Genomic DNA, 25,433 nt, shown 5'->3' on the forward strand with positions numbered 1-25,433 from the left:
TTATTCCCACACTGGGCTAAATCCATTGAATAGAATTTACACAGCATTCACATTCTCCCATATTTCCCACTAAAATTTTAAATCTTTGTGCCTCTTCCCTTAGTGTTATTTATTGCTCTGATATTACTAATCAATATCATCAATCACAGTTTGATTATTTGAGTGCTAGATAAGGTCCTATTGTTATCAAGATATCATCACATATTGTTTACTTGATTGTTTGATACGCAGCATTGACTCAAATTGCATCAAATTATAATTATAATCATTTTCACCTTACCCCCCTTTTCAAGTATCTTTCAGGTATACACAATCCTCCTCATAAGCCAAAGTATCATCCAAATCCATATCATTTCTTGAACTATTTGTGCCTCTCCCCCCAAGCTGATTTTCTTTCACACTTTACCCCCTCTCCCCACCCAGGGTACTTAACACCTTGTTAAGCAAAGTCCTTTTTCCTTCACTCCATTGGTTACTGGGGAAGTGTGAAAACATCATCCACTGTCCAGAACCTGGGCAAGCACGGAGTAATGAAATTGACATGCAATACTGAAGAACTCTTAGAAACCAAATTTGGACATCATTTCCCATAAGACATCATGACTGATGTTATCAAAAGCCTTGCTCAGATTTATGAATGTTGCTTCAGCACCTTTCTGCTGCTAGGGATAGATTGACTTGAGGTATAATTCTTTGAAGTTTGTTTGCTTGCTGTCCTTGGTTCTCAAAAAGGACAGATTAGGCACCAATAATCCACGGGAACATTTGAGGTGGTAACTCTAAACTTATGTATCTCATGTTTCCTTTGAGTTGTTTTCATTCTCATAGAGCACAGCCCCCTCTTTGATGAGAGCATACCATGCTGCACAATCAATCTGAAAGTTCTTAAGAGAGACCTTCAGGGGTGACTTCTGCTGTCCCTATTGTGAATCCCTGACTAAAGATAATAGAGATCAAGGGATGGTCTCAAGGAATGTAGGAAATGTTTGCATGAGTTAGAATCCTCCCCAAATGGCAACTACTGGAAGTGACCCATGGGGAAGTTGCGATGAAGGTGGGGGTAAGAGAAACTCACCCCATGTGGAACAGAAGAAGCCTGATACCACCTAGGAAAAATGAAGTATGACTACAGGTGGGGTCCACTAAGGAGCAAGACTCCCCCTCCCCTGAACCACAGAAAGAGATACACTTTTGTCTAAGGAAGAGGGGTGATTGGAGAGGCAGTGATCAGAAATCGGTAATCCTTGTTCCTGGGTAGCCAACTAGTCTGCTGCAGGGACCTGAAAGATTACTAAGTCCAGCCTGCCTATTTCAAAGGAGGAAACTGAGGTCTGGGACCTAGTTCAGAGTCACCTGGGGAGACAATTACTCAAATAAATTATTGTACTGTGTATTCTGGCTAGCTGAGGGTGTGGAGCCAGGGTTGCTGAAAGCCTTTGGCTTGACCTGGACCTCAGGTTCTGGGACATAGTCTTTCTTCCTCCATCCCTTTATCTTCAAGAATGTTCTGTCTTTTTCCAGGGATACATGCATGAAAATAGGGTCATCTATGGGAATTAGGGAGCCTGTCCTGCCAGACTGCCTTGTATCCACTGAAATGTCACAAGCTGGTCCCCAGAACTTGACTCCTGGCCCCTTGCCCCGAAGTCCCTAGGGTGGCCCACCTTCCCTTTAGAAGCAGCAGAGGTCATCCTTCCCTAAGTTCACTCATCTCCTTGGTCAGTCTCCAAACAGTCATTTCTAGTTTCACCTTCCCTAAATGCAAGCCAAAAGTCAATAAACAGAGAGAGTTTAAGACCTGGGGGTGACATAGTCCTCAGGGAGCACTGCTCTTCCTTCTTCTTCAGGCATGTGGTTAATCTGCCCCACTTGGGTCAGTGCAGATGGAGAGGTGGAGTGGAGGAAGCATGGAGGAGACTCAGGAAGGGGAGCAGAGATGACCTGGGGAGCCTTAGGTGATTTTGTTTTGAATTGTCTGTAGGTGGGAGAGAGGGCCATTCCTCAGAGGCAAGGGATATGAACATTTCACCTGGGCTTTAGGGGGAAGCTGTGTGTCTGGGCTGGGGCTGGACTGGGGGGCAGGAAGATAGTGCTGGCCCAGTTTCATAGAACAACCCAACAGTGAAGACCTAGTGCATCCAAGTCTTATTCTGAACCCAAGTGTTTAGCCAGGAACCAGTTTCTGCTCTCAGGAAGCTCCCAGGCTGGCAGGGAGTGGACTTTCTAGCAGATCACTGAGATGAGCAAATTCATAGGGGGTCAAATGTATCAGAAATGTGCAAATGAAGGGTCCTTGGGATGGGAGAAATGGCAACCTGTCCTGACTGTGGGAGCCCAGGAGGCTGCCTGGAGGAGGTAGCTTTGCTTATGCCTATGCCAATACAATGGACATTTCTTTGACTGAGGCTGGGTAAGCATGAAACTGACATTATCCCATGGAAGCTTCCCAGAAATTCTGGGAAGAGGATGCCAAGGGGGTTTCTCTATTAGCTTTATAGATGAAGAAAAAGAGATTCAGAGAGATTATATCTTTTATTTGCCTCTTGTCCCATAGTTGGAGGGTCACTCAGTTAGCCTGAGAAGCCATGCCTTCCTGGCTCAGGGTTCAACCCTTTGACCCCAAACCACAGGACAAGTGAGCGATCAGCAGGGCAGCAGATGAAGACTGTTTGAGACCCCAAGTGTCTGAGCTGGAGCAGAGGAGCCTGAGAGGGCAAACAATAAAGAGGCCAGTTTGGATGGATCAACTTGGGAGGCCACAAGTCCTTGAAGACTCAGCTGAGAAACATGGCAGCCCCACAATCTAACTGAAAACTCAGATGAATTAAAATAGACTCAAGGTCCTGGAATCAAGGAGGGGTGGTCCAAGTGGCCTGGCTCTGATCCTCCACATCTGGAGATCTGTGTTCACTTCTGAGGCCCAGGAATCAGAAGGACAAGGATCTCCAGAATCACTGAGAAGAAGCAGAGCAGGCTGGGGAAAGGCCTTGAGATTATGCCAAAGGCCAAGCAGGGGAAAGGCCTGGGGATGTTTGAGGGAGAAGAGAAGATCTAGGGGAGAGCTGAGAACTGCCTTCTAGAATTGGATGTGGGTCCTATGACTGGTGGGTTAGAGTTGACTTGTTAGATCCCAGAGATCAGAACTGGGGCCATTGAGTGGAAGGGAAAGAAGACAGGAGGCAGGTCTGGCTGGGTCAAGGTCAGATGTCACAGAGATGCCTGGGTTGTATCAGGAGCAAGCGGATGCTGTCCTAGAGGCTTCCTGTGAGAGAAATGAGCCAAGTTGTGAAGTCTCAACTGGAAGAGTTAGGGGCTTCAGGCCAGTGTTTGGTGGTGGGAATAATGGCCCACCCTGGGTCAGTGAGTGGGGGGCAGGAGATATTATGGGCTTGGTGGTCAGAGGACAGATACACTCACCGGGTGTAATAGAGCCAGGTGAGGCCATAGGTGAGGAGAAAGCCAGCTGCCATGAGGGCTCCCCGGAGCAATGTGAGGATCAGTGGCCAAGAGCTGTACTCCTGGGCAGAGAAGACTGAGGGAGAGAGGGGTCGTTACTTAGAGAGGTTTATAGTCCTGAAGCTTCTCTCCCTCTCAGGGTCCCAGCATCCACCTAAAAGGGCACGAGGCAGGGGACTAGACCCCTAGTACCTGCCTTCAACATTGCTGCCTGTGTGGTTCTTGCTACAGTTATATGCTCAGATAGGGAAAACAGCAAGGTGGGCAAACAGGATTTCCCACCCCCATAATCATCCCAAGTATGAAACTCAAGAGAGGCTTTGTAGTTAAAATGCAGATGCCCCCCAACCTCCAACTACCTCTCTATTCTTTCCCCAGCACTCACTAGGCTATCTCACCCAATTCAACCTCCCTATGCTTTCCAAGTCTTTCCTCATTTGCCCTCAGCCTCAATGCTCCCACCTAAGCACTAAGGGTCTTGCTATGTTCTGGAACCCTGGCTATAACTGAAATGTGTGGTAAGTCACTGCTCCTTTTCAATTGGTCTCCCAAAGGAAAGCACAGTAGGGGGATGTCTGCCCCAAGGTGTCCACACAGTAGCCCACTCCTTGGAGCCCCACAGCCTTCACTGGTCCATCCCCAGCCCACTCCCATTCTCTATGCATACAGACACCAAGGGAGATGTATTGGATTTGGCAAGTGGGGGCTCCCTCATGGATTGCCTCTGTGGTCAAAGTTCCTGGCACCAGAGGCCTGGAAGGAAGTCTTATTTGAGGACCCAGTTCAGCCACCTGGTGTAGAGAGTGAGGAAGGGAATGGCCCTTTTCATTAACAGAACCTGAGTCTGGAGTCATTTAATGTTCTCAGGTCAAGGCTCCTAACAGTGATGATATTTTTCCTTCCTAAGGCCCCTCCCAGTTCTTCCATTTTCTGTTCTAAGCCATGCCCCCAAGTCCTAACCACCACTACCACCACCACCCCCTCCCCCGGCCAGCTCTGCCTTTTTATCTTCTGTGGCTCCTAATCAGAGGGAAGACTTTAGTTCTCTCTCTTCCTACATTCTAAGGTATCCTTCATTTCTGATTTTTTTTATTTTCTCTTCAAAAGATGATTTTTTGACTGTGAATAATAGAATAAAAATAATGAACATGGAAATAAACTTTGATACTAATGCTGTCCCTCAGAAATCCTTCTATTCTGGATGGAACATTTTGTTGGAGACAGTCATCCACAGTCACCCCTAATAGATGGTCCCAGTCAGTACTGTTGCCTGTTTTTCTCTCCCTAATAATTAATCTTGTGTATGGACCTGGTTGTTGGTTTATTCCTTGGAAGATCAATGACATCATGGGTAATGTCCTGACTTGTTCATGAATTGGATTGAAGAGAGGCAGAGTTGCCCAATGGTGGCAGTCTTGCTCTCTCCTCCAGGTATGGAAACAGGACAAAAATCAGGACCATTAGTGATGGCCAAGAAAGGTATGGATGCTTGGCATCTTTGATGTCTCACCAAGCTCTAAGCACTGTACACTGACTGTTTCAGTGGCCTTCTTGACCATATTCTTCATCCTTCCATTTTCAAGGGGAAGTCTTCATTTGGTTTGGGAAGACATCTCCCTAATTCACAGATGGTTGGATGCCTCAATCTCCTATAGCCTAAATGCTTAGATGATTTATCCAGAGTGTGGCTCTTGTGCATGTCACAGTTTCTTGGCTGAGATTGGGTAAAAGGTGGACACTCAAAGTGGAGGAGCAGTCCAGAAAAGGGTTGGGTAGCCTAACTCCAGAGGTGCTAGGCCTCTCTGAAGCCCCCTCTCCAGACATGTCCCTGTCACCTAGTAGCCATTTTTAATAAATGCTTGATGAGATAAGTGAGGAGAGAGAGGAAAAACAAGCCCTTAAAGATTTGAGTCTTAAACTCTGACCAACTCTATTTTGGTTGGTTGGTTCATTCTTGTCCTTTGATATTGAAGAAAACCGTAATGAAATCACTATGTCTGAGACAAAGGACAGTCTGTTCAACTGTGGCTGCTGAGACCAATAGGGGCTTGGAATGTTCCACCACAGATCTGGCACAAGTAATCTAAACATACCTCGGATGTATATTCCAAACTTTAATATCTCACATCTACTTTGAGCTGCTTCCATTCTGCCTTTCACATGTAGTTAAGCCCCCTCTCTGATAAGGGTCCACCATGCTGGGTGGTCCTGGGCCAGGGTCTCCCTTGCCACCCAGTCAATTCCAATGTTCTTAAGAGAGACCTTCAGGATGTCCCTGTATCACTTCTTCTGAACTCCTTGCCCCAAGTGAGTTCTAACTCTCAATCTTAGGTCTTAGATCTAGGTCTAGTTCTAACTCTATTTTAGATACTCCAGAACTTAAGAAAACAGCATGGTTGACTCATGATGCCTTCTTGGGGTCATCTTTGAGCCATGGTAGAAAATGAGAGAGATGTCACAGGCCATGAGGTACTTATGGAAGCCCTGGTTTTAAAGCCAAAAAGAAGTTAAACAATGATCAAGGGGTAGGGCATGTGGAAGGGCATGGCTTCCTTCCTCTCCACACCAGGGAGCTTATCTCCTTTTCTAGATCCATTTCTAGTTTGCATCAATCCAATGCTCTTCTTTCCCACAAGAATGATATGAATTCTCTGTCCAATGCTAGGCTAAAATCAAGTTAAATTGGATCCGCAGTGTTTCTCCTAATGGTCAGGTTTGTATCAGATCAAACCAACCCATGAGGTTTGTTATTCGTGGCCCATTCTAGGACAAACTATTGAATCCATAAATGACAGTTTACCTTTTCTCTTCACTAATCACCCTTTAATATCCTGTTCTCAGCCTTTCCATAAATTTATGTCATGTTTCCTGGCCTAGAGTTTGTGTACTCTTTTTTTTTCTTTAAAAAAAATATAAGGGGGCAACTAGGTGGCACAGTGGATAGAGCACCAGCCCTGGAGTCAGGAGTACCTGAGTTCAAATCCGGCCTCAGACGTTTAATAATTACCTAGCTGTGTGGCCTTGGGAAAGCCACTTAACCCCATTTGCCTTGCAAACCACTCCCCCCCCAAACTAATATATATATATATATATATATGGACATTTGTCCATTTCCAGTCCTCTGTTTCTTCTCCCATAGTCCATGGTCTTTGATAGGCTCTGGAGAGAGACTCAGTGATATCTGTCAGTTCTTTTAGTGAACAAGTTCCTCTGGACCAATTGTTAATTCACATGTTGGAGGGTGTTTTCCACCCCAGTCTCCCTGGACTCAGTGATTGGGGACTATTGAAAACAAAGTATGGTGGGATTTCAGCAAACCTTGTGGGAATCATTAATCTTCTGTCTCCTTGAGAATGAGAAATGGAGGGTGGTATGTTTCAAACTCATCATCTGACTCAGACCCTGACTCTTGCATTGGACTCTTCCCAATACATCTGGCTGGCCTCTCTTGTCTGCCCCTGTAACCTCTCAGACTCAGCTCTCTCTTCTTACTCCACTGGCCACCTGAATCAGCCCTCTCCCAACTCCCCTTTCCTCCAGGTGTCCCAAACCCTCTTACCTGGCATCAATCGGATACTGACACTATCCTCCTTGTGATGGGTCCTCACCTCACAGTAGGGGATGGAGTTGTGGCCAGACTGCACCTTCACAATCAGGCTACTGTTGACCCAGGACCCAAACCTGGTGGATATCACCTGTAAGGTGTCGCTGCTGCTATTGCCCTCCACCAGCTTCCCCTCTATCCACCAGCCTACAGAGGGGGCTGGCTCTGCATGGCCAGAGCAGGTACAGAACAAACCCTCCTTGCCCCAGGAACAAGAAGGACTGATCATCATTGGAGCATCTGTGGGAAGATTCAGCAGAACACCCTGTAGTGGATGACACTTTCCCCACCAGGACCCAAATATCCCATGATACTGAGCCATCTCATACTCACACAGTACAGAGAGCCTCAGGGAGACCTGCTTTGACCCTAGAGGATGATGAGCAAGGCAGGTGTACTTCCCTCCATCTGTTGACTTCAGGTGGGGCAGCCCCAGCTCCAGAACTTCATCATCTGGAGATTTGGAAGAGGCTAGGATTTGGTCCCTCAGGATCCAGTAGAGTGTAGCTGGGGGGTTGCTATTGGCAGCACAGAGCAGGTGAAGGGACTCTCCCTCCTGCACCAGAAGAGATGAGTTGTTTCCTGGGGCAGAACCTGCAAAAGATCAGGATGTTCTAGGAATGAGAATCTGGAGGAACATCAGACATTATTTAGTCCCCACCTTCACTGTACCCAGCAGGCAACTGGAAGTTAGCAAGACAAGATGATGCTCCCAAGATCACATAAAGAAGGGGGAGACTGGGGGTGGAGCCAAGATAGCGACATGAAGGGATTGAGTCTTAGGAGCTCTCTGATAAAAACTCATAAACTAAGGTCTCTAACTAAACTTTTGAGAGACAGAACCCACAAAGGAACCCAGTGAGGCAGTTCTCCTACTCAAGGTAACCTGGAAAAGAGCAGAAAGGCTCTGCTCCCTGGGGTCGGAGGGGTGGCCCGCCAGAGTGAAAGAACTTCAGCCTCCTGGAGGCAGCCCCAGGGCGCTGGGAGCCTCGGCTCACAGCAGTGGGGGAGTCTCCTGAGCTGCACCCCGGGGAGCACTGGGCACAAAGTGGGGGAATGTGGGGGGGGGGACATCTGCCAGAGCGAACACATGGAGCCCAGCCCTCAGGGCACACAGGGAGCAGCTTGGTCTTTCCCCAGCCCAGACCAGGAAACAGAAGCAGGTGGAGCCGGTAAGCAGGAGTCCCCAGGGCATGAGCCCATTGAGCTGAGGGAGGGGAGTGAAGAGAGAGAGACTGCCAAGCTCTGTCCCCTGCCCCTGGAACAGGACTCTGGGGCTCTGATCACATTCAGATCCTGATAGCAGTCTAGGCCCCCCCATAGAACAACAGGGCCCCCCCCACCTTGGCCCCGTGGTAGAGGGAGGTGCTTATGGTCATTCACAGACCAGGAGGGAGGACAGAGCCTCACACACTGAGACCCTTGTGGGAGTGTCCCAAAAGCTCAGGAAGCACCCCAAAAAACAGGCTTAGGCTGAGAAAATGAGCAAGCAAAGAAACAAGAGGAAGACCATTGAGGAATATTTTGCAAATGAGCCCAAGAAGGATCAAAATACTCAGTCTGATTAGGAAGCACAAGCTCCTGCATCTAAAGACTCCAAGAAAAACAGAAATTTGGCTCAGGCTATGACAGAGCTCAAAAAAGACTTTGAAAATCAAATGAGGGAGTTGGAAGAAAAACTGGGAAAAGAAAGGAGAGAGATGCAGGAAAAACATGAAAATGAAGTCAGCAGCTTAGTCAAGGAAATCCAAAAAAATGCTGAAGAAAATAGCATGCTAAAAACCAGCTTAGGTCAAATGGATAAAACAGTTCAAAAAGTTATTGAGGAGAAGAATGCTTTAAAAAGCAAAATTGGCCAGATGGAAAAAGAGATAAGAAAAATCTCTGAGGAGAACAAATCCTTCAGACAGAGAATAGAATTCAGGGAGATTGATGAATTTACCAGAAATCAGGAATCAATACTTCAAAACCCAAAAAATGAAAAATTAGAAGAAAATGTGAAATATCTCATTGAAAAATCAACTGATATGGAAAAACAGACTTAGAAAAGATAATTTAAAAATTATTAGAATACCTGAAAGTCATGATCAGGAAAAGAGCCTTGACATCATTTTCAAAGAATTACTACAAGAAAATTGCCCTGATATTCTAGAAGCAGAGGGCAAAATAGAAATGGAGAGAATCCACTGATCCCCCCGAGAAAGAGATCCCAAAAAACCAACGCCCAGGAATATTATAGCCAAGTTCCAGAACTCCCAAGTCAAAGAGAAAATATTACAAGCAGCCAGAAGGACACAGTTCAAATATCATGGAGCTGCAGTCAGGATCACACAGGACTTAGCAGCAACTACATTGGAAGCTCATAGGGCTTGGAATACAATATACCGGAAGGCAAAAGAGCTTAGAATGCAGCCAAGAATGAACTACCCAGCAAGGCTGAATGTCCTCTTCCAGGGAAAAAGATGGACTTTCAATGAACCAGGGGAATTTTAAATGTTCCTTTTGGAATGGCCAGAGCTGAACAGAAGGTTTGATCTTCAGATACAGGACTTAGGTGAAGCATGGAGATTGGAGTAGAGGGGGGAAATATGAGGGACTTAATGAGGATGAACTGCATGTATAGAAAAATGATACTGATAATATTCATATGAACCATCTCAGTTAATAGAGCAGGTAGAGGGAGCTTTTATAGTTGAAGCACAGGAGAAAGCTGAATTCGAAGATAAAATATGGTGTAAAAATGGAGTCAATAGGAAAAAAAGGGAAATGGAATGGGAGAAAGAAAAAGGAGAGGGGGAATAGTCCAAGATATTTCACATAATAAGATTATTTTTTATTACAATGAGCTATTGCAATGATATGGAAGGGGAGAGGCAAGGGGGAATGAGGGAACCTTTGCTCTCATCAGAGATGGCTAGGAGAGGAAACAGCAAATATACTCAATGGGGTATAGACAACTGGAGTAAGAAGGAGGGGGGAGCAGGGGGAAGGGGTGGGGATGTGAATAAAGGAGGAGAGGATAGTCCATGGGGGGAGAGTGGTCAGATATAACACATTTTCTTTTTTACTTCTTGCAAGGGGCTGGGATTGGATGGCCTGCCCAGGACCATAGGGCCAGGTGGATTCTGGGCCTAAGGGGTGGTATGGGGGCTCAGGGCTTCTTGGCCCCAGGACCAGGGATCTGTCTGCTACACCACTCAGTGACCCTACAGCAGAGTCAGAGTGAAAGGAGAGAGAAAATATAGTACATGGTAGTGGAGAAATAAGAAAGGAGGGAGTTGCGATCAGCGATGGCAACATTGGAAAAATATGGAAGTAACTTTTGTGATGGACTTATCATAAAGAATGTGATCCACTCACGACAGAGTTGTTGGTGTTGGAACAAAGACTGAAGCACATTTTTTGTTATTATTATTTGGGGGAGGGTGCAGGGCAAATGGGGCTGGGTGGCCTGCCTGGGGCCACATAGCGGGGTGATCTTTGGGTGTCTGGGGCCAGATTTGGACCCAGGTGCTCCTGGCTCAAGGGCCAATGCTCTGTCTGCCACCCAGCCACCCCTACTATTATTACTATTTTATTTTATTTTGGGTATTTTTTTTTTCTTCTTTTTGGTTTTTGTAGGGCAGTGGGGATCGAGTGGCTTTCATGTCACATGGCTGGGTGATTATTGGGTTTACGAGGCTGGATATGGACTCGGGTGCTCGTGGCTCCAGGGCTGGTGCTTCGTCCATTGCGCCACCTGGCCATACCTACAATTATTACTATTATTATTTTTAATTTTAATTTTTTTCTCTCCCCTTTACTTTTTTTTGCCCAAGCAAGTCTATCTATATTCATGAGGGGAGGGGTATTTTGTTTACTTGTAAACAAGAATATTTTATTAATGTAAAAAAAAACATTTGTACAAAATGAGAATAAAAAATAAATTAAAAAAAAAGAAGGGGGAGACTGGAAAAGGTCAGAATCTCACATAGGAAGAAAATCTCCTGGGCCTGGCCCCATTGGATGTCTTCCCTTTCTCCCTCCACCCATCCTTCCTGGGGGGTCCCTGTAGTCTGAAAATGAATCCTCAGCTATTTCTCTGTCTGTTGCTAGCCTTCACTCAACCTTGGTCATGTTCTCTGCCTTTCCCTCAAATCTGGTTTTTATTTAATCTCTTTATTCTTTTCTTTTTTTCCTTCCTTCTTTCTTCTTTCCTTTCCTTCATCCATTCTTTTTTCCATTACTTTTTTGTATAATTTTCTCTTTTCCTTTATATATTTTTCTTCCTTCTACATTTTCTTCTTTCCTTCTTGCCTTCATTCTTATCATCCTTTTAACCTTAGTTTTCTTTATTTCTTTCTCTCTTCCTTCCTCCCTTTAAGTTTTGTCTATCTTTAAGCCTTTTCTTCATTATTTCTTTTTTCCCTCATCTTACCTTTCTTTCTGTCTTTTTTCTTCCTAGTTTCTTTTCCCCCTCCCTCCCTTCCTCCTCCCCTTCCTTCCTTCCTTCCTTCCTCCCTTCCCTCCTCTCTCTCCTCTCTATCTCCTTCCTTCCTTCCTCCCTCCCTCCCCTCCCACCCTTCCTTCTTTCCTTCCTTCCTTCCTTCCTTCCTTCCTTCCTTCCTTCCTTCCTTCCTTCCTTCCTTCCTTCCTTCCTTCTTCCCTTCTTTATTTCTCTCCTCCTTTGTTTTCTTCATTCTCTGTTTCTCTGTCTCTGTCTTTCTCTCACGGTCTTTCTATTGCTCACTTTCACTGGACCATTTAAGAAAAATTATTGTGAAAAACAGAAACAATAAAACAAGTTCCTAGAAAACAAAAATGTCTGCACAGTGATTCTGAGAATCTTACTTTATATAAGTCCCATGTGATCTCCAGTAGGAGCCAATTTCTCACACTCTATCGGCTGTGGCCTCAAGGCTGGATCTTCCCTGACTGATTGCAAGGGGTCAGCCTAGATGGCCAAACTGCCATGCCTCAACTGACAATCAACCACTACCTGATCCACTCTCCATAGCCTCTTCCTATACAAACCCCTCATATCTCCTAGATTAGCCTAGAAATCCAAATGAGAGCCCCTAGTCGGCAAAGCCTGCCAGGTTGCCTTGGTCAGTTGAGTCCCAGGTCAGCTTTCCCAAGAGGATAACATTGATTGGTCCAGTGGACAGAGCACTGTCCTGAAACCTGGAATTCAAGGTGGGACTTGGAGCTTTCAGCCTTAGCCAGTTTAGTGGAGAGGTCACTACCTTTAAACCAACATTTAGACTCCATGTTTAGAGTTCATATCTCTCTGGTGCTGGGTACCTGTGTGAACCAGGTCAGACACACCTCCCAGCTCTGAGTCTAAGTTTTTTCATCTGGGAAAAGTAGGAAAGAGCTCTCCCACTCCTTATCTCAAGGCACTTGTTGGGAAGAAAATGACATCTGATCCTTGAAGTCATGAGTAACGTGAGCTGATGTGATTCTGAGAAGAGAGGCAATCCAAGACAGACAAGGGTTCTTGTCACTCCTGTCCCCTACCTGCCCTCATCCTGGGTTGTGCTCATACCTGTTGTCCTGTTGTCCTTGGTGAAGGTGATGGTTATATTCTGCACAGCATCTACAACAGAAGTTCGAGGCTAGCTGGGGTTCTGGGGCTCGCTGCCCAGCTTGGCACCAGGCAAGGAAGAGACAAAATTCCAGAATCACTGAACATCAGTGTTAGAGGGAGCTCAGAGGCCATGGAGGCTAATCCCTACCTGACTGATCCTGGAACATGAGATAAGGAAAACTGAAAGAGAAGAGAAATAGGAAATCCCAGACTATATTGGAATACAACTTTCCCTGCCCTGCTCCAAGAAAAAGGAATCTGGGTTCCTAGAACTGGGACATGATCCTGGTCTTTTAATTCAACCCTCCCCTAGTCCATTTTGGGGGGATACAGGCCCCCTGCCCCCCAGAACTCACAAGACACATTGAGTTGGATGGTTCTCTGTGTGCTCAAACGGCCTCCAGGAAAGGTCACCTGACAAGTGAGGTTGGTACCATGATGCTGGTACCCAGGGATGAAGGAGAGCTCTGAGAAGTGGGGTGCCTCAGGATCTTCTTGCCTGGAGGAGAGGGCATTTCCCTTCCAGGAGAATCTGGGGGAACTATCTCCCCCACAGGCCCAAGGAAATGTGCAATTCAGAATCCCCAGATTCCCTGACTCCAACTTCTCTGGAGTAGAGATGTCTGGTTTCTGGATCAAGGCTGGAGAGGAGAGAGATACAGTGAGCCATGGGGAGGGGAATTAGAACTCAAGTGTGCTTCCAGATGGTGGTACCCAGACCATCCTTCAGGTACCTATGCTCCCCTCATGGTATGGCCCATCCATGTCCCTGGTTTTTCCTTCTGGAAATTCTCTGGCATCCTGAAAACCTGATTCACTTGTAGATAATAGGTCAAGAGGATGGAGCATTAAAAAAAATGGACAACAACCCCTTCAAGGGGAAACTGAGTCCTAGAGAGCAAGGAGATACTTAGAGGGTGAAATGCCCCCTAGGAATGCTGTGGGAAATCTGATATTTGAGCCTACTTCTCTTGACAACAGATCCAGGGCCCTTTCCAGAACAATCCATGACCCCCTCAATCTTGCCTAGGAGCTAACTATTCACAAAGAGGCCCCACCAAGTTCCCTCGCCTCTGCAGTTCTGGAGCTTTAAGAATGGTTTTCTCACCCTTCCCTGGCTCTGCCCATGACCTTAATGGGGTTCCCCAACTGTCCTCAATGTTCTCTCCCCCTCCCACATGGAGTTTCAGAGTCTCCAAAGCCAGTCCATTTCCCAGACTGCCTTGCCCCATACATTGGGAACCCCCCAGGAGAGGAGCATCCTACCTGTCACATTCACATAAAGGTTATCTGTGAAAGTGTATCTGTCAAATCCTCTAAAACGGAAATAGTATCTCCCAGTGTCTGTCAACTGGGCATCCGTGATGCTCAGAGAGCAATTGCGCTTTCTGGGATCCCCAAGGAGATGGAATCTCCCCTGGTTTTGCACATCCACTGTCACAGAAGGGTCAGTTGTGACCACGGCATTGTAAATGTCAGGTCTCCCATATGGTCCTTCCCTGATCCAGGAACCATAAATTTCATAGCGATTATAGGATGAGGGAAAGGTGAAGCTGCAGGGGATGCGGGCACACATGCCCTCCTGTACTGTCACCGAAGGCTGCACCTTCAGTGTCCACTCGAAAGACAGGGACCCTGAGGGCAGACAGAGGCCTGGTCAGCATCTCCTACTCCTCTCACCCCCTCAGATCAGTCTCCCTCTGCACCAGGCCCACTCACCGTCCCAGAGCAGGGGCAGCAGCAGCAGCAGCAGCATCTATGAAGCAGGAGAGAGCCAGGTTCTGGGGGAACATTGCACCATTCCTCCAACCCTGGGCTTTCTCTGGTCATCTGTGTCAGTGTCAGAGCAAAGAGGAAGCTTAAACAGGAAGCCCTTGGGTGGAGAAGGAGGGGGGAAAGCCTGTTCACACAAGGGGAACCCCTGGTCTCCTGACCCAGGGGCTCCTGGCCTCCTAGCTGAGCTCAGTGGGCAGAGGCCAGTCCCGGGAACACTCTGTCCTCAGGTCCTGGGGGTGGACATATCTTCTGTAGAGGCTAGAACCATGGAGGTTGTGTGGATTATCTTTGGGGTTCAGTGACCAGTGTCTGGACCAGAATGGGGGCTGACCATCCAGTCCTGCCTGTGTTACTCACCTATGGCCAAGAACACCTGATCAGGAATCCGGCCTCAATCTTTCTTGGGAGTTCTTTCCTCTCTCTGAGCCTCAGTTTTCCATCTGTCAAATGAGGATAATAACAGCCCTTCCCTCTCATCCGTGACTGGAGGATCAAGCACAATGTTTGTAAAGTGTTTTGTGAACTTGAAACCACACAAATGCTGTTTATTATGATTTACATTACTCCTCTCCAAGAACTCTCTGTCCAACCACACTCCCCATCTGCCAATTCCTATAGCACGTCATTCCATTTCCCATCTCCAGGCCTTTGTCTTGGCTGTGCCTCATGCTTGGAAGGCTTTCACCTGTCATTCCTTTTTTCTTGCCATGAATCCAGAATCAACTCCAAGGCCTTCTCTTGAAGGAAGCTCTTCCATTTCTTTACTTCTACTGTCCCTCTCTCTTCTAAGTAGCAAGTTATTGGTATGTTGTCAACTGAGAGAATGAATGTTCCTCCTGAATGGGGACTGGGTTCGCCTTGCTTAGTATCTTCAGTCTCATCATAATTTCTAGCACACTGGAAAGACTTAGTAAATTTAGTGATTCTTGACTGACTGCTGGTTTTTTTTTATTTGTATTCCTGTAGTTTTTTTCCCAGAATTTCCCTGGATTCATGGTTCCCAGGTTCCATCAATTCATAATAATATTCCTTTGCTTCTCTGTCTTTCCATATCCATACTTTCATTTTGAGTGTACCATATTCCAAAATCTTTATCCCACGTAATGCAGTCAGACATTATCCCCACCTTTGCATCCCCACTTGCCCATTTCTTGTGGTGGTGGCAGCAGTATTTTAGCCACCATAATTTGTGTTCTGGATATTCTGAGAGTTCTGGGACCTTTCTGTTTTGTCTTTGAACTCCTGGGGATTCAAGCTCAGTAAAAACAATTGTCAGTTGACAAGGAGCTCTTCTCCAGGTCTTCAGTTACAAGGACGTATGAAAGGACTCCTGCTTGGCAAGCAGTGTTCTGGGTAAGGCTGAATGAGAGACAGCAAGGGAGATTTGCCTGCCCTCAGGGAGCTTACTGTCAGCTCATGGCAGGGGGAGGATGACCTCATGCACAGACTAGTGAAACCTCTCCTGGTCTCTAGTCTTCTAAGTCCCAGTCATCCTGCAGACACTGTCACATGAGACCAGGGAAACTGAGGGAGAGGAGAAATAAGAAATCCCAGACTGACTGTGTTGGGATGCTGCTTTCCCTGCTGTGGTCCAAGAAAAAGGAATCTGGTTTCCCAGGACTGGGCCAGGTTTCTGATCTTTTAATTCAACCCTCCCTCAACCCCTCACGAGACACATTCAGTTGGATGGTTCTCTCTGTGCTCAAATGACCTCTAGGAAAGGTCACCTGACAAGTGAGGTTGGTACCATGATGCTGGTACCCAGGGATGGAGGAGAGCTCTGAGATGCCTCAGAATTTTCTTGCTGGGAAGAGAGGGCATCTCCCTTCCAGGAGAATCTGGGGGACCTATCTCCCCCACAGGCCCAGGGAAATGTGCAATTCAGAATCCCTAGATTCCCTGACTCCAACTTCTCTGGAGTAGAGATGTCTGGTTTCTGGATCAAGGCTGGAGAGGAGAGAGATACAGTGAGCCATGGGGAGGGGAATTAGAACTCAAGTGTGCTTCCAGATGGTGGTACCCAGACCATCCTTCAGGTACCTATGCTCCCCTCATGGTATGACCCATTCATGTCCCTGGGTTTTCCTTCTGGAAATTCTCTGGCATCCTGAAAACCCGATTCACTTGTAGATAATAGGTCAAGAGGATGGAGCATTAAAAAAAATGGACAACAACCCCTTCAAGGGGAAACTGAGTCCCAGAGAGCAAGGAGATACTTAGAGGGTGAAATGCCCCCTAGGAATGCCATGGGAAATCTGATATTTGAGTCTGCTTCTCTTGACAACAGGTCCAGGGCCCTTTCCAGCATAATCCATGACCTTGCCTAGGGGCTAACTACTCATGGAGGCCCCTATCAAGTTTCCTCCCCTCTGCAGTTCTGGGGCTTTAAGAATAGGTTTCCCACTTTTCCCTGGCTCTGCCCATGACTCTAAGGCATTTTCCCCCCTCCGTGTTCTCTCCCTCTCCTACATGGAGTTGCAGGGTCTCCAAGGCCAGCTCATTTCCCAGACTGCCTTGCCCCATACATGGGGAACCCCCCAGGAGAGGAGCATCCTACCTGTCACATTCACATTAAGTTTATCTGTGAAACCGTAAATGTGAAATCCTCTAAAATGGAAATAGTATTTCCCAGTGTCTGTCACCTGGGCATCCCTGATGCTCAGAGAGCAATTGTGCTTTCTGGGATCCCCAAGGAGATGGAATCTTCCCTGGTTTTGCTTCTTCACTGTCACAGGAGGGTCAGTTGTGACCACGGCACTGCAAATGATAGGTCTCCTATACAGTCCTTCTCTGATCCAGGAGACATAAATTTCAGATTGGACATAGGATGAGGGAAAGGTGAAGCTGCAGGGGATGTGGGCACACATGCCCTCCTGTACTGTCACCAAAGGCTGTACCTTCAGTGCCCACTTGAAAGACAGGGACCCTGAGGGCAGACAGAAGCCTGGTCAGCATCTCCTACTCCTCTCACCCCCTCAGATCAGTCTCCCTCTGCACCAGGCCCACTCACCGACCCAGAGCAGGGGCAACAGCAGCAGCAGCAGCATCTATGAAGCAGGAGAGAGCCAGGTTCTGGGGGAACATTGCACCATTCCTCCAACCCTGGGCTCTCTCTGGTCATCTGTGTCAGTGTCAGAGCAAAGAGGAAGCTTAAACAGGAAGCCCTTGGGTGGAGGAGGGGAGGCCTGTCCTCAGAAGGGGAACTGCTGGTCTCCTGACCCAGGGTCTCCTGTCCTCCTAGCAGAGCTCAATGGCAAAGGGCTAGTTCTGGGAACACTCAAGCCTCAGGTACTGGGGGACAAATCTGCTGTAGAGGCTAGAACCATGGAGGTTGTGTGGATTAACTTTGGGGTTCAGTGATCAATGTCTGGACCAGAACGGGGGCTGACCATCCAATCCTGCTGCACCTGCCTGTGTTACTCACCTATGGACAGGAACACCTGAGTAGTAATCCAGCCTCATACATTTCCTGGGAGTTCTTTCCTCTCTCTGAGCCTCAGTTTTCCATCTGTCAAATGAGAATAACAGCCCTTCTCTCCCATCTTTAACTTGAGGATCAAATGTGACATTTGTGTAGTGTTTTTTGTGAACTTGAGAGCACACAAATATTGTTTATTATGATTTTTACATTACTCCCCTCCAAGAACTCTCTTATCCAGCAACACTGGAGATCTGCCAGCTCCTTAAGCATGGCATTCCATTTCCCATCTTCAGCCCTTTGTCCTTTTCTGTGTCCCATGCCTGGAAGGCTTTCAACCCTCAATTTTCTCATTTTTGTCTGTTTTTGCAAGGCAATGGGGTTAAGTGACTTGCCTTAGGCCACATGGCAAGATAAGTTTTAAGTGTCTGAGGCTGCATTTTTTGAATTCAGGTCCTGCTGACTCCAGGGCCAGTGCTCTGTTCACAGTGCCACCTAGCTGCCCCTCATTTTCTTTTTCTTGCCATCAATCAAAATTCATCTCTAATGTCTTCTCCTGAAGGAAGTCCTTCGATTTATTTACTTCTACTGTCTTCTCTTCTAAGTAGGAAGTTATTGGCATGTGGTCCTCTGATAGAATGAATGTTCCTCTGGAATGGGAACTGGATTTGTCTTTCATAGTATCTTTGGTGTTCATTTTAATTCATCATAAAAGGTTTAATAAATACTCAGTGACTGACTACTAACCCTTTTCATTTGGATTCCTGTGATCTTTGATCATAGTATTTCCCTGGATTCATGTTCCCAGATTTCATCAGTTCATGCCAATCTTCCTTTGCTTCTCTGTCTTCCCATATTGTCACATCATATTCCAGTATTTTTATCCCACATAATGTTGTCAGACATTATCCCCACCTTTGCATCCCTACTTTTCCATTTCTTGTGGTTGTGGCAGCAGCATTTTAGCCATCATTATTTTTGTTCTGAAGATTCTGAGAGTTCTGGGACCTCTCTGCTTTGCCTTTGAACTCCTGGGGATTCCATTTTAATAAAAACAATTGTCTGCTCATTGATGAAGTTAAGGAACTCTTCTCCAAGTTTTCAGTTACAAGCCCTGCAAGGACTTATGAGCTCTTCCTTGTCAGGCACTGTTCTGGGTGCTTATTCAGAGACTACAAGGGACATTCGTCTGCCCTCAGGGAGTTGACTGTCAGATCATGGCATGAGGAGGAGGACCTCATGCATAGACTAGTGAAAAGCTCTCTTTGGGTCACTCTTCCAGCTCCCACTATCCTGATGACTGTTTTGGTCCTGGGTGGGGAGAAAGGGATCACTCCATGTCAGCTCTCCCTCTCAGGTTAGTTGCTCCCTCTACTACAGGTACTAAGATTACCTCCTCAAGACCCTTCACAGCTTGGAGTCTTCCAGCACTGGGTTGCCCCCTTGGTGCATCAGCTCTGCGGTGCCTCTCTTTATTTTACTTAGTCCCATGATGTCACCCTTTGGATACCATCTGCCCTCATCCATTGACTGAATCTCTTACAATGCCATCAAATTAACTAAAGGCTTATCATTGCATTTTGGGGAATTTAGAGGAAAATTCCTGCATAAATGCTTTATTCTAGTGTTGTATGATTGACTCACTCTAGGGGTCTGAGCCTCCTGTAATTAACTGGTATTTGACTGGAACACCACTACTATACAATACATATACTCATAAACATTAAGATTTGATGCTTTTTCAGAAAAACTAAGATGGAACATCCTAATGCAAGATGGTATCTCAGATCTTCTAGTCATATATTTTTTTTCCTTTTATGGTTTATTTATTTTATATTGTTATAATAATCTTCTTGTGAAAGTAAAGATAAACCTTCCTCCCCTGAATAAAGATAGAGATAGAGAAATCTCAAGAATAGTGAGAGAGACAAAAAAGGTGCACTTCAGTCTGTGTTCAGGCTCTATCTGTGTTCAATGGCTGTATCTCTGGAATGAGTTGCCTTCCCCATCATAGCCAGCAGAGAAGTTGCTTCAATATTTTTCTCACAGTTACTATCACTAGCTGTATTTCCCTCCACTCTCTCATCTATTCCATTCTCTCTCTCTCTCTCTCTCTCTCTCTCTCTCTCTCTCTCTCTTTCTCTCTCTCTCTCTCTCTCTCTCTCTCCTTTCATCCTGTCCCTGTTAAGAAGTGTGTTGTATCTGAGTACCCTCTCCCATGATCTTCTCTCTTTTATATCACCTATTCCCCCTCCCCACCGTGTTCCCCCTTATCCTATCCCTTTCCTTTCATTTTTCTCTAGGGTAAGATAGATTTATATGTCCTATTAAGTGTGTATGTTATTTCCTCTCTGAGCCATTTTTGATGAGAATGAAGGCTCAGTCATTCCCCCTCACATTCCACTCCATTGTAAAAAAAGCTTTTTCTTAACTCTTATGTGAAATATCTTAGCCCCTTCTTCCTCTCTTTTCCCTTTCTCCCAGCACTTCCCTTTATCACCCATTATATTCTATTATCTCCTGTGCTTATGTATGCTCCTTCCAACTGGTCTTATAAATGAGAAGATTCAGATGAGTTATCAGTATATTCTTCCCATGCAGGAATGCACACAGTTCAACAGCATTAAGTTCCTCATAATTAGTCTTTCTCATTCACCCTCTCTGTGCTTCATCTGAGTCCTATACTTAGAGATCAGACTTTCAGTTCAACTCTGGTCATTTCAACAGGAAACTCTGAAAATCACATTTCTTTGGAAGTCCATCTTTTCCCTGGAAGGAGGATGTTCAATTATGTTGAGTAGTTCATTCTCTGTTATAAACCAAGCTCTTTTGCCTTCTAGACTATCATATTCCAAACCCTATGAAACCTTAATGTAGGTACTGACAGATCCTTTGTAATCCTGACTGTAAAACCATGGTAGTTGAATTGTTTCTGACAACTTTTAGTATTTTCCTCTTTGACTTGGGAGTTTTGGAATTTGGCTATAATATTTCTGGGACTTTTTCTTTTGGGATCTCTTTCAGGAGGTAATTGGTGGGTTCCCTCAATTTCTATTTTACCCTCTGCTTCTAGGATCTCAGGTCAATTTTGCTGCATTAATTCTTTTTTTTTTTTTTTTTTTTTTTTTAGGTTTTTGCAAGGCAAATGGGGTTAAGTGGCTTGCCCAAGGCCACACAGCTATTCTGAGACTGGATTTGAACCCAGGTACTCCTGACTCCAGGGCCAGTGCTTTATCCACTGCGCCCCCTAGCTGCCCCCAAAGGCAGTTTTCAACAGTCATCCATTTGCAGGTTTATGAGTTCCACATTTTTCTACTATACTTCCTTCTGGCCCCTCTTCCCATGGCAGCAATCTGGTTTAAAGTTTTATATGTATTATCATGTTAAATTATTTCCATGTTTCCCGTGTTGTAAAAAAAGGAATTGGATGAGAGAAAAACATGACAAAGCAAAGAAAAACATAAGAAGTTTTTAAAACAGACAATGTTGTATGCTTTGCTTTGCATTCAGAATCCACGGTTTTTTCCTCTGCATGTGGATAGCATTATCCTTAAAGCTCTCTCAGCATGGTGAGGTGTATCCATCAGAGTTGCCCATTTTACAATGTTGTAATGAATATGTACAATGTTTTCTTGGTTCAGGTCTCTTCATTCAACATCAGCTCATGCAAGTCTTTCTATGTTTCTCTAAAAACCTGCTGATCATGATTTCTTATAGAAAAAAATACTCTATAACATTCATATACCATAGCTTGCTCAGCTAATCCTCAATTAATTAGCATCCCTTCAATTTCCAAATCTTTACGACTACATAATAAGCTGTTATAGATATTTTTGAACACGTGAGACATAAAAAGTCAAAGGAAAGGAGAGAGACACCATAAGATTGAAGGTCAGTTGTAATCTAGATTTCCTACAAGAGACAAGAGCTTGACTTTCTCAGCAATGTTCTTGAAAGGATGATTATAGAGATAGGTAGTTGTTAGATGGGGAATTAGTGATGACTTTCCAAACAAAAGATCATGCCAATCTTCTCATCTCTTTTTCTGGATATAATTACTGACTTGGTAAATGAAGAGAATGATATTTTGGATATAATTCACCTATATTTGAGTATAACATTGGAAGAATTATTACATCCTATGGAGAATAAGGACAGCAATAGATTAAACAATACAATTGCTTTCATTAGAACTGAGTGGATGATTACACTGATAGAACAGTTGTTAATGGTTCAATGTCAGCAAGGTAAGAGGTCTCCAGGAGACAAGCCCAGGGATCTGTCCTGGGCTCTGAGCTGCTCAGTCTTTTTACCAGTGACTTGGATAAAGGCATAAGTAGTTTGCTTACCAGATTCTTATAAAAAGCGAACACAGTGGATGAGGCAGGATGAAAAAAGCCTGCCACATTGGGCTTTATCTAATAATCTATGATTTCATAGAGGTTGCCATGTGGCACAGCAGACCTGAATGCAAATTCAGGGAGAATTAAGTGCAAATCTAGTTTCAGACCCTGATCCTGGGCAAATCATCTCTGTTTGCCTCAGTTTCCTCCACCAAAAAATGGAAATAAGAATAGCTTCTACCTCCCATTGCTGTTGTAAGGATCATATGAGATAAGAGTTCTACAAGTGCTTAGACTGGTACCTACCAGTCCCTAGAGAAATGCTTCTTTTCTTATCTGTTCTCTTACAGGGAGATATGCAAGATGTACCCTTGAGTAGAAACAACAATAACTCATTTCCCGAGGGCAACAGGAGGAAGGTGTGGTTAAGAAGAATCACTGGGAATAGTTAGAATTGCAGAACTGGAAGGGGTCCCAACATTCATTAAAGGTTACCCATATGCAAAGCAAACACTGCTTGGTCATATCTAGTAGGTGGCTGTCCAGGCTCCAAAGGAAGGGAAGCCACAAACTCTGCTCTGCCACTACTGGGCACCACTAATTCTTAGAAATGACTTAGAAATTCTTTTCCTGATATCAAGCCAACAGTTGTTCCTCCGCCAACAATTATCCATAGATCCTAGTCTTGATTTCTGGAACCTCAAATCCAACCAATTATTCACATGATATATGTCTAAATTATATATTAATACAAGAGTATATGTGTCATATATAAAATGAACATTCTGTAAAACAAGGGACCTGTCTCTAGCATCTAGTGAAATCAGAGGACATTTTATCTTTTCTTTTTTCTTTGATTTTTGTGAGAAAAAAAATCTTCCTTGTAGAGCTTCATTCTCAGATATGTGATCTCCAAAGAAGGTAATTGTTGTGAAGGGGATTGGCATTCAAGAGTTTACAGGTATATTTAGAAAAGTTATTTAGAAGTATGATCAAAAGGTTGTAAAACTGTACATACCCATTCATTACTAGATTTCTATCCCAGAGATGATTAAAAAAAAAGGGGGGAAAGAACCCAGATATACAAAAATATTTATAACAGTTCTTTTGTAGGAAAGAATTGCAAATAGAGGGGATGTACACCAATTGGGGAATGGCTGAACAAGTGATAGTACATGGATGTACTGGGATACTATTGTTCTATAAGAAATCATGAATTGGAAGATTTTAGAAAAACCTGGAAATACTCACATGAACTCATGCTGAGTAAAGTGAGAGGAACCCAACAGAACATTATACACTTTAGCAGCAACATAGTATGATGATCAACTATGGATAACATATTCTTCTCAGCAATATAATGATCAAAAGCAATTAATTAGGGGCAACTAGGCAGTGGATAGAGCACTGGCCCTGAAATTAGGAGTACCTGAGTTCAAATCTGGTCTCAGACACTTAATAATTACCTAGCTGTGAGGCCTTGGGCAAGCCACTTAACCCCATTTGCCTTTCAAAAATCTAAAAAAAAAAAGCAATTAATTATAAAAGTCTTGTGACAGAAAATGTCTTCCACAGCCAGAGAATGAACTCTGGAATATGAATGCAGTTTAATGCATACTATTTTCAGTTTTTAATTTTTTTTTCTTTCTTGTGGCTTTTCCCTTTTGTTCTGATTCTTCTTTTTTCTTTTCTTTGCTTTTTTTAGGTTTTTTTTTTTTTTGCAAGGCAATGGGGTTAAGTGATTTGCCCAAGGCCACACAGCTAAATAATTATTAAGTGTCTGGGGTCAGATTTGAACTCAGGTACTCCTGACTCCAGGGCCAGTGCTCTATCCACTGCACCGCCTAGCTGCCCCTGATTCTTCTTTTTTCAACATGACCAATAGAGATATATGTCTAACATGATTATGCAAATATAATCAAAAAAAGAAGCAAAACTAAAATCAACAAGTTTGTTAAAATTATCAGCTTTCATTCACCACCTGATCTCTTTCCCTCCACACTTCTCCAAAGAATCAAGCATCTTTGGGACTCTACAACTCCCTCCTCTCAGATGAGAGGAGGGCCTTAGAAGAAAAGTCTTTGATCAGAGGGAAATTCCCCAAAAGATCACAATTCTCTCATTTTAACCATCTCTACCCCATGCCCCTTCCAACTCTGAGACAGTCCATTGACTCCTCAAATAAGATCCCTCTCTGGAACCAAGACAACTACAAATACCATGCTTCCTCTACCCCAGGGATTACACCATTTCTCCAAAGTCCCCAGAAATGAAGAGGGTTCACACAGTACCAGACTTTTCATATATATGAGCTAAACAATGACTAGGCAATGTAGGTATAACTCAGGCAACACCTAGTTCCTTTTCCTCTTCTTTCCTCTTGTTTTAACTGAACATTAATTTATGTTACATAATGATAAACCTCAGCATTGCAGTTTATGCTATTTTTGAGTGTGACCTAACCATTTCACAATATCTCAATCGAGTGCTTCTGAGAATCATCTTACCCAATTTGGAATATTTATCCTTAGCATGTGAAAAAACCCCAAACCTCTTTCCCCCCTCTTTATACATCTATTTTTGGATTCTGAATGTCTGATATCAAATTGATCAAATTTTGGACTTCTCTATGTCAATGTCTTCTGTATTCAATCAATATTAGCTTGACTCTACATTATATCTGTGAGGATTTTCTTATGATTTCTTAAAAATCTTCATGATATTTAGCTCATCAAATATGTCTGGAAGGACAATCATTTTTATATTCTTGCTTGTTTATCTTGACTATGAGGTATATGGGGTGTTTGGGTTCCACAAGAATGTGAAGGGAGAATTGTTAGTTTACATTACAAAGACTGAGATCTGCCTATATTGTTGCCAATGGGCAGGTAGCTTCAATCTGATCAAAAACTGAAATTAGGGGCACTTCCGGCCAAGATGGCAGAGAGAAGACAGGCACAGTTCTAAAGTCTCCTGATCTTTCCCCATCTATCATATGAAACAAACCTCTTAACAGAAATCTGACCCACAAAACCCAGAAAGAAAAGTCAGGAGAAAGAACATCTACTTCAGGATTTGTCTTCTGCAGCTTTGGGTGAATTTGGGTGGCTGAGTCCGGGCCCAGAGGGCAGATCAGCCCCAGATCAGTCAGATTAGCAGCTGAATTGGAGCCAGGGAGTCTCAGGGCCCAAGAGATGGACCTGCTGGATCAGTGGTGGGGCTAGGCCATGGGGGCTTGAGTCAACTAGGGAGCAGAGGCACTGGTGT

General features: G+C 44.7%; 2 protein-coding genes across 3 annotated transcripts; both read right to left on the reverse strand.

The window, feature by feature from the left end:
• Nucleotides 1-2,494: 2,494 nt before the first annotated feature.
• Nucleotides 2,495-17,516, reverse strand: LOC141509740 (sialic acid-binding Ig-like lectin 14). 2 transcript variants are annotated; one of them, XM_074219491.1, is made up of 9 exons: nucleotides 17,416-17,516; nucleotides 14,349-14,845; nucleotides 13,896-14,264; nucleotides 12,986-13,270; nucleotides 12,588-12,638; nucleotides 7,394-7,654; nucleotides 7,016-7,300; nucleotides 3,418-3,532; nucleotides 2,495-3,262 (listed from the first exon to the last, which is right to left on the reverse strand). In XM_074219491.1, exons 2-9 carry the CDS (start codon nucleotides 14,383-14,385, stop codon nucleotides 3,208-3,210), a joined length of 1,458 nt encoding a protein of 485 aa, XP_074075592.1. In that variant the 5' UTR covers nucleotides 14,386-14,845; nucleotides 17,416-17,516; the 3' UTR covers nucleotides 2,495-3,207. The 2 variants fall into 2 exon arrangements, with proteins under 2 accessions (XP_074075592.1, XP_074075595.1); XM_074219494.1 differs by lacking the exons at nucleotides 12,588-12,638; nucleotides 17,416-17,516 and having other exon boundaries at nucleotides 14,349-14,436.
• Nucleotides 16,052-17,422, reverse strand: LOC141508767 (sialic acid-binding Ig-like lectin 14). Its single transcript, XM_074217662.1, has 2 exons — nucleotides 16,885-17,422; nucleotides 16,052-16,194 (listed from the first exon to the last, which is right to left on the reverse strand). Exons 1-2 carry the CDS (start codon nucleotides 17,270-17,272, stop codon nucleotides 16,052-16,054), a joined length of 531 nt encoding a protein of 176 aa, XP_074073763.1. The 5' UTR covers nucleotides 17,273-17,422.
• Nucleotides 17,517-25,433: the final 7,917 nt, after the last annotated feature.

Source organism: Macrotis lagotis, chromosome 1, assembly GCF_037893015.1.
Source record: "Macrotis lagotis isolate mMagLag1 chromosome 1, bilby.v1.9.chrom.fasta, whole genome shotgun sequence".
Classification (NCBI taxonomy): domain Eukaryota; kingdom Metazoa; phylum Chordata; class Mammalia; order Peramelemorphia; family Peramelidae; genus Macrotis; species Macrotis lagotis.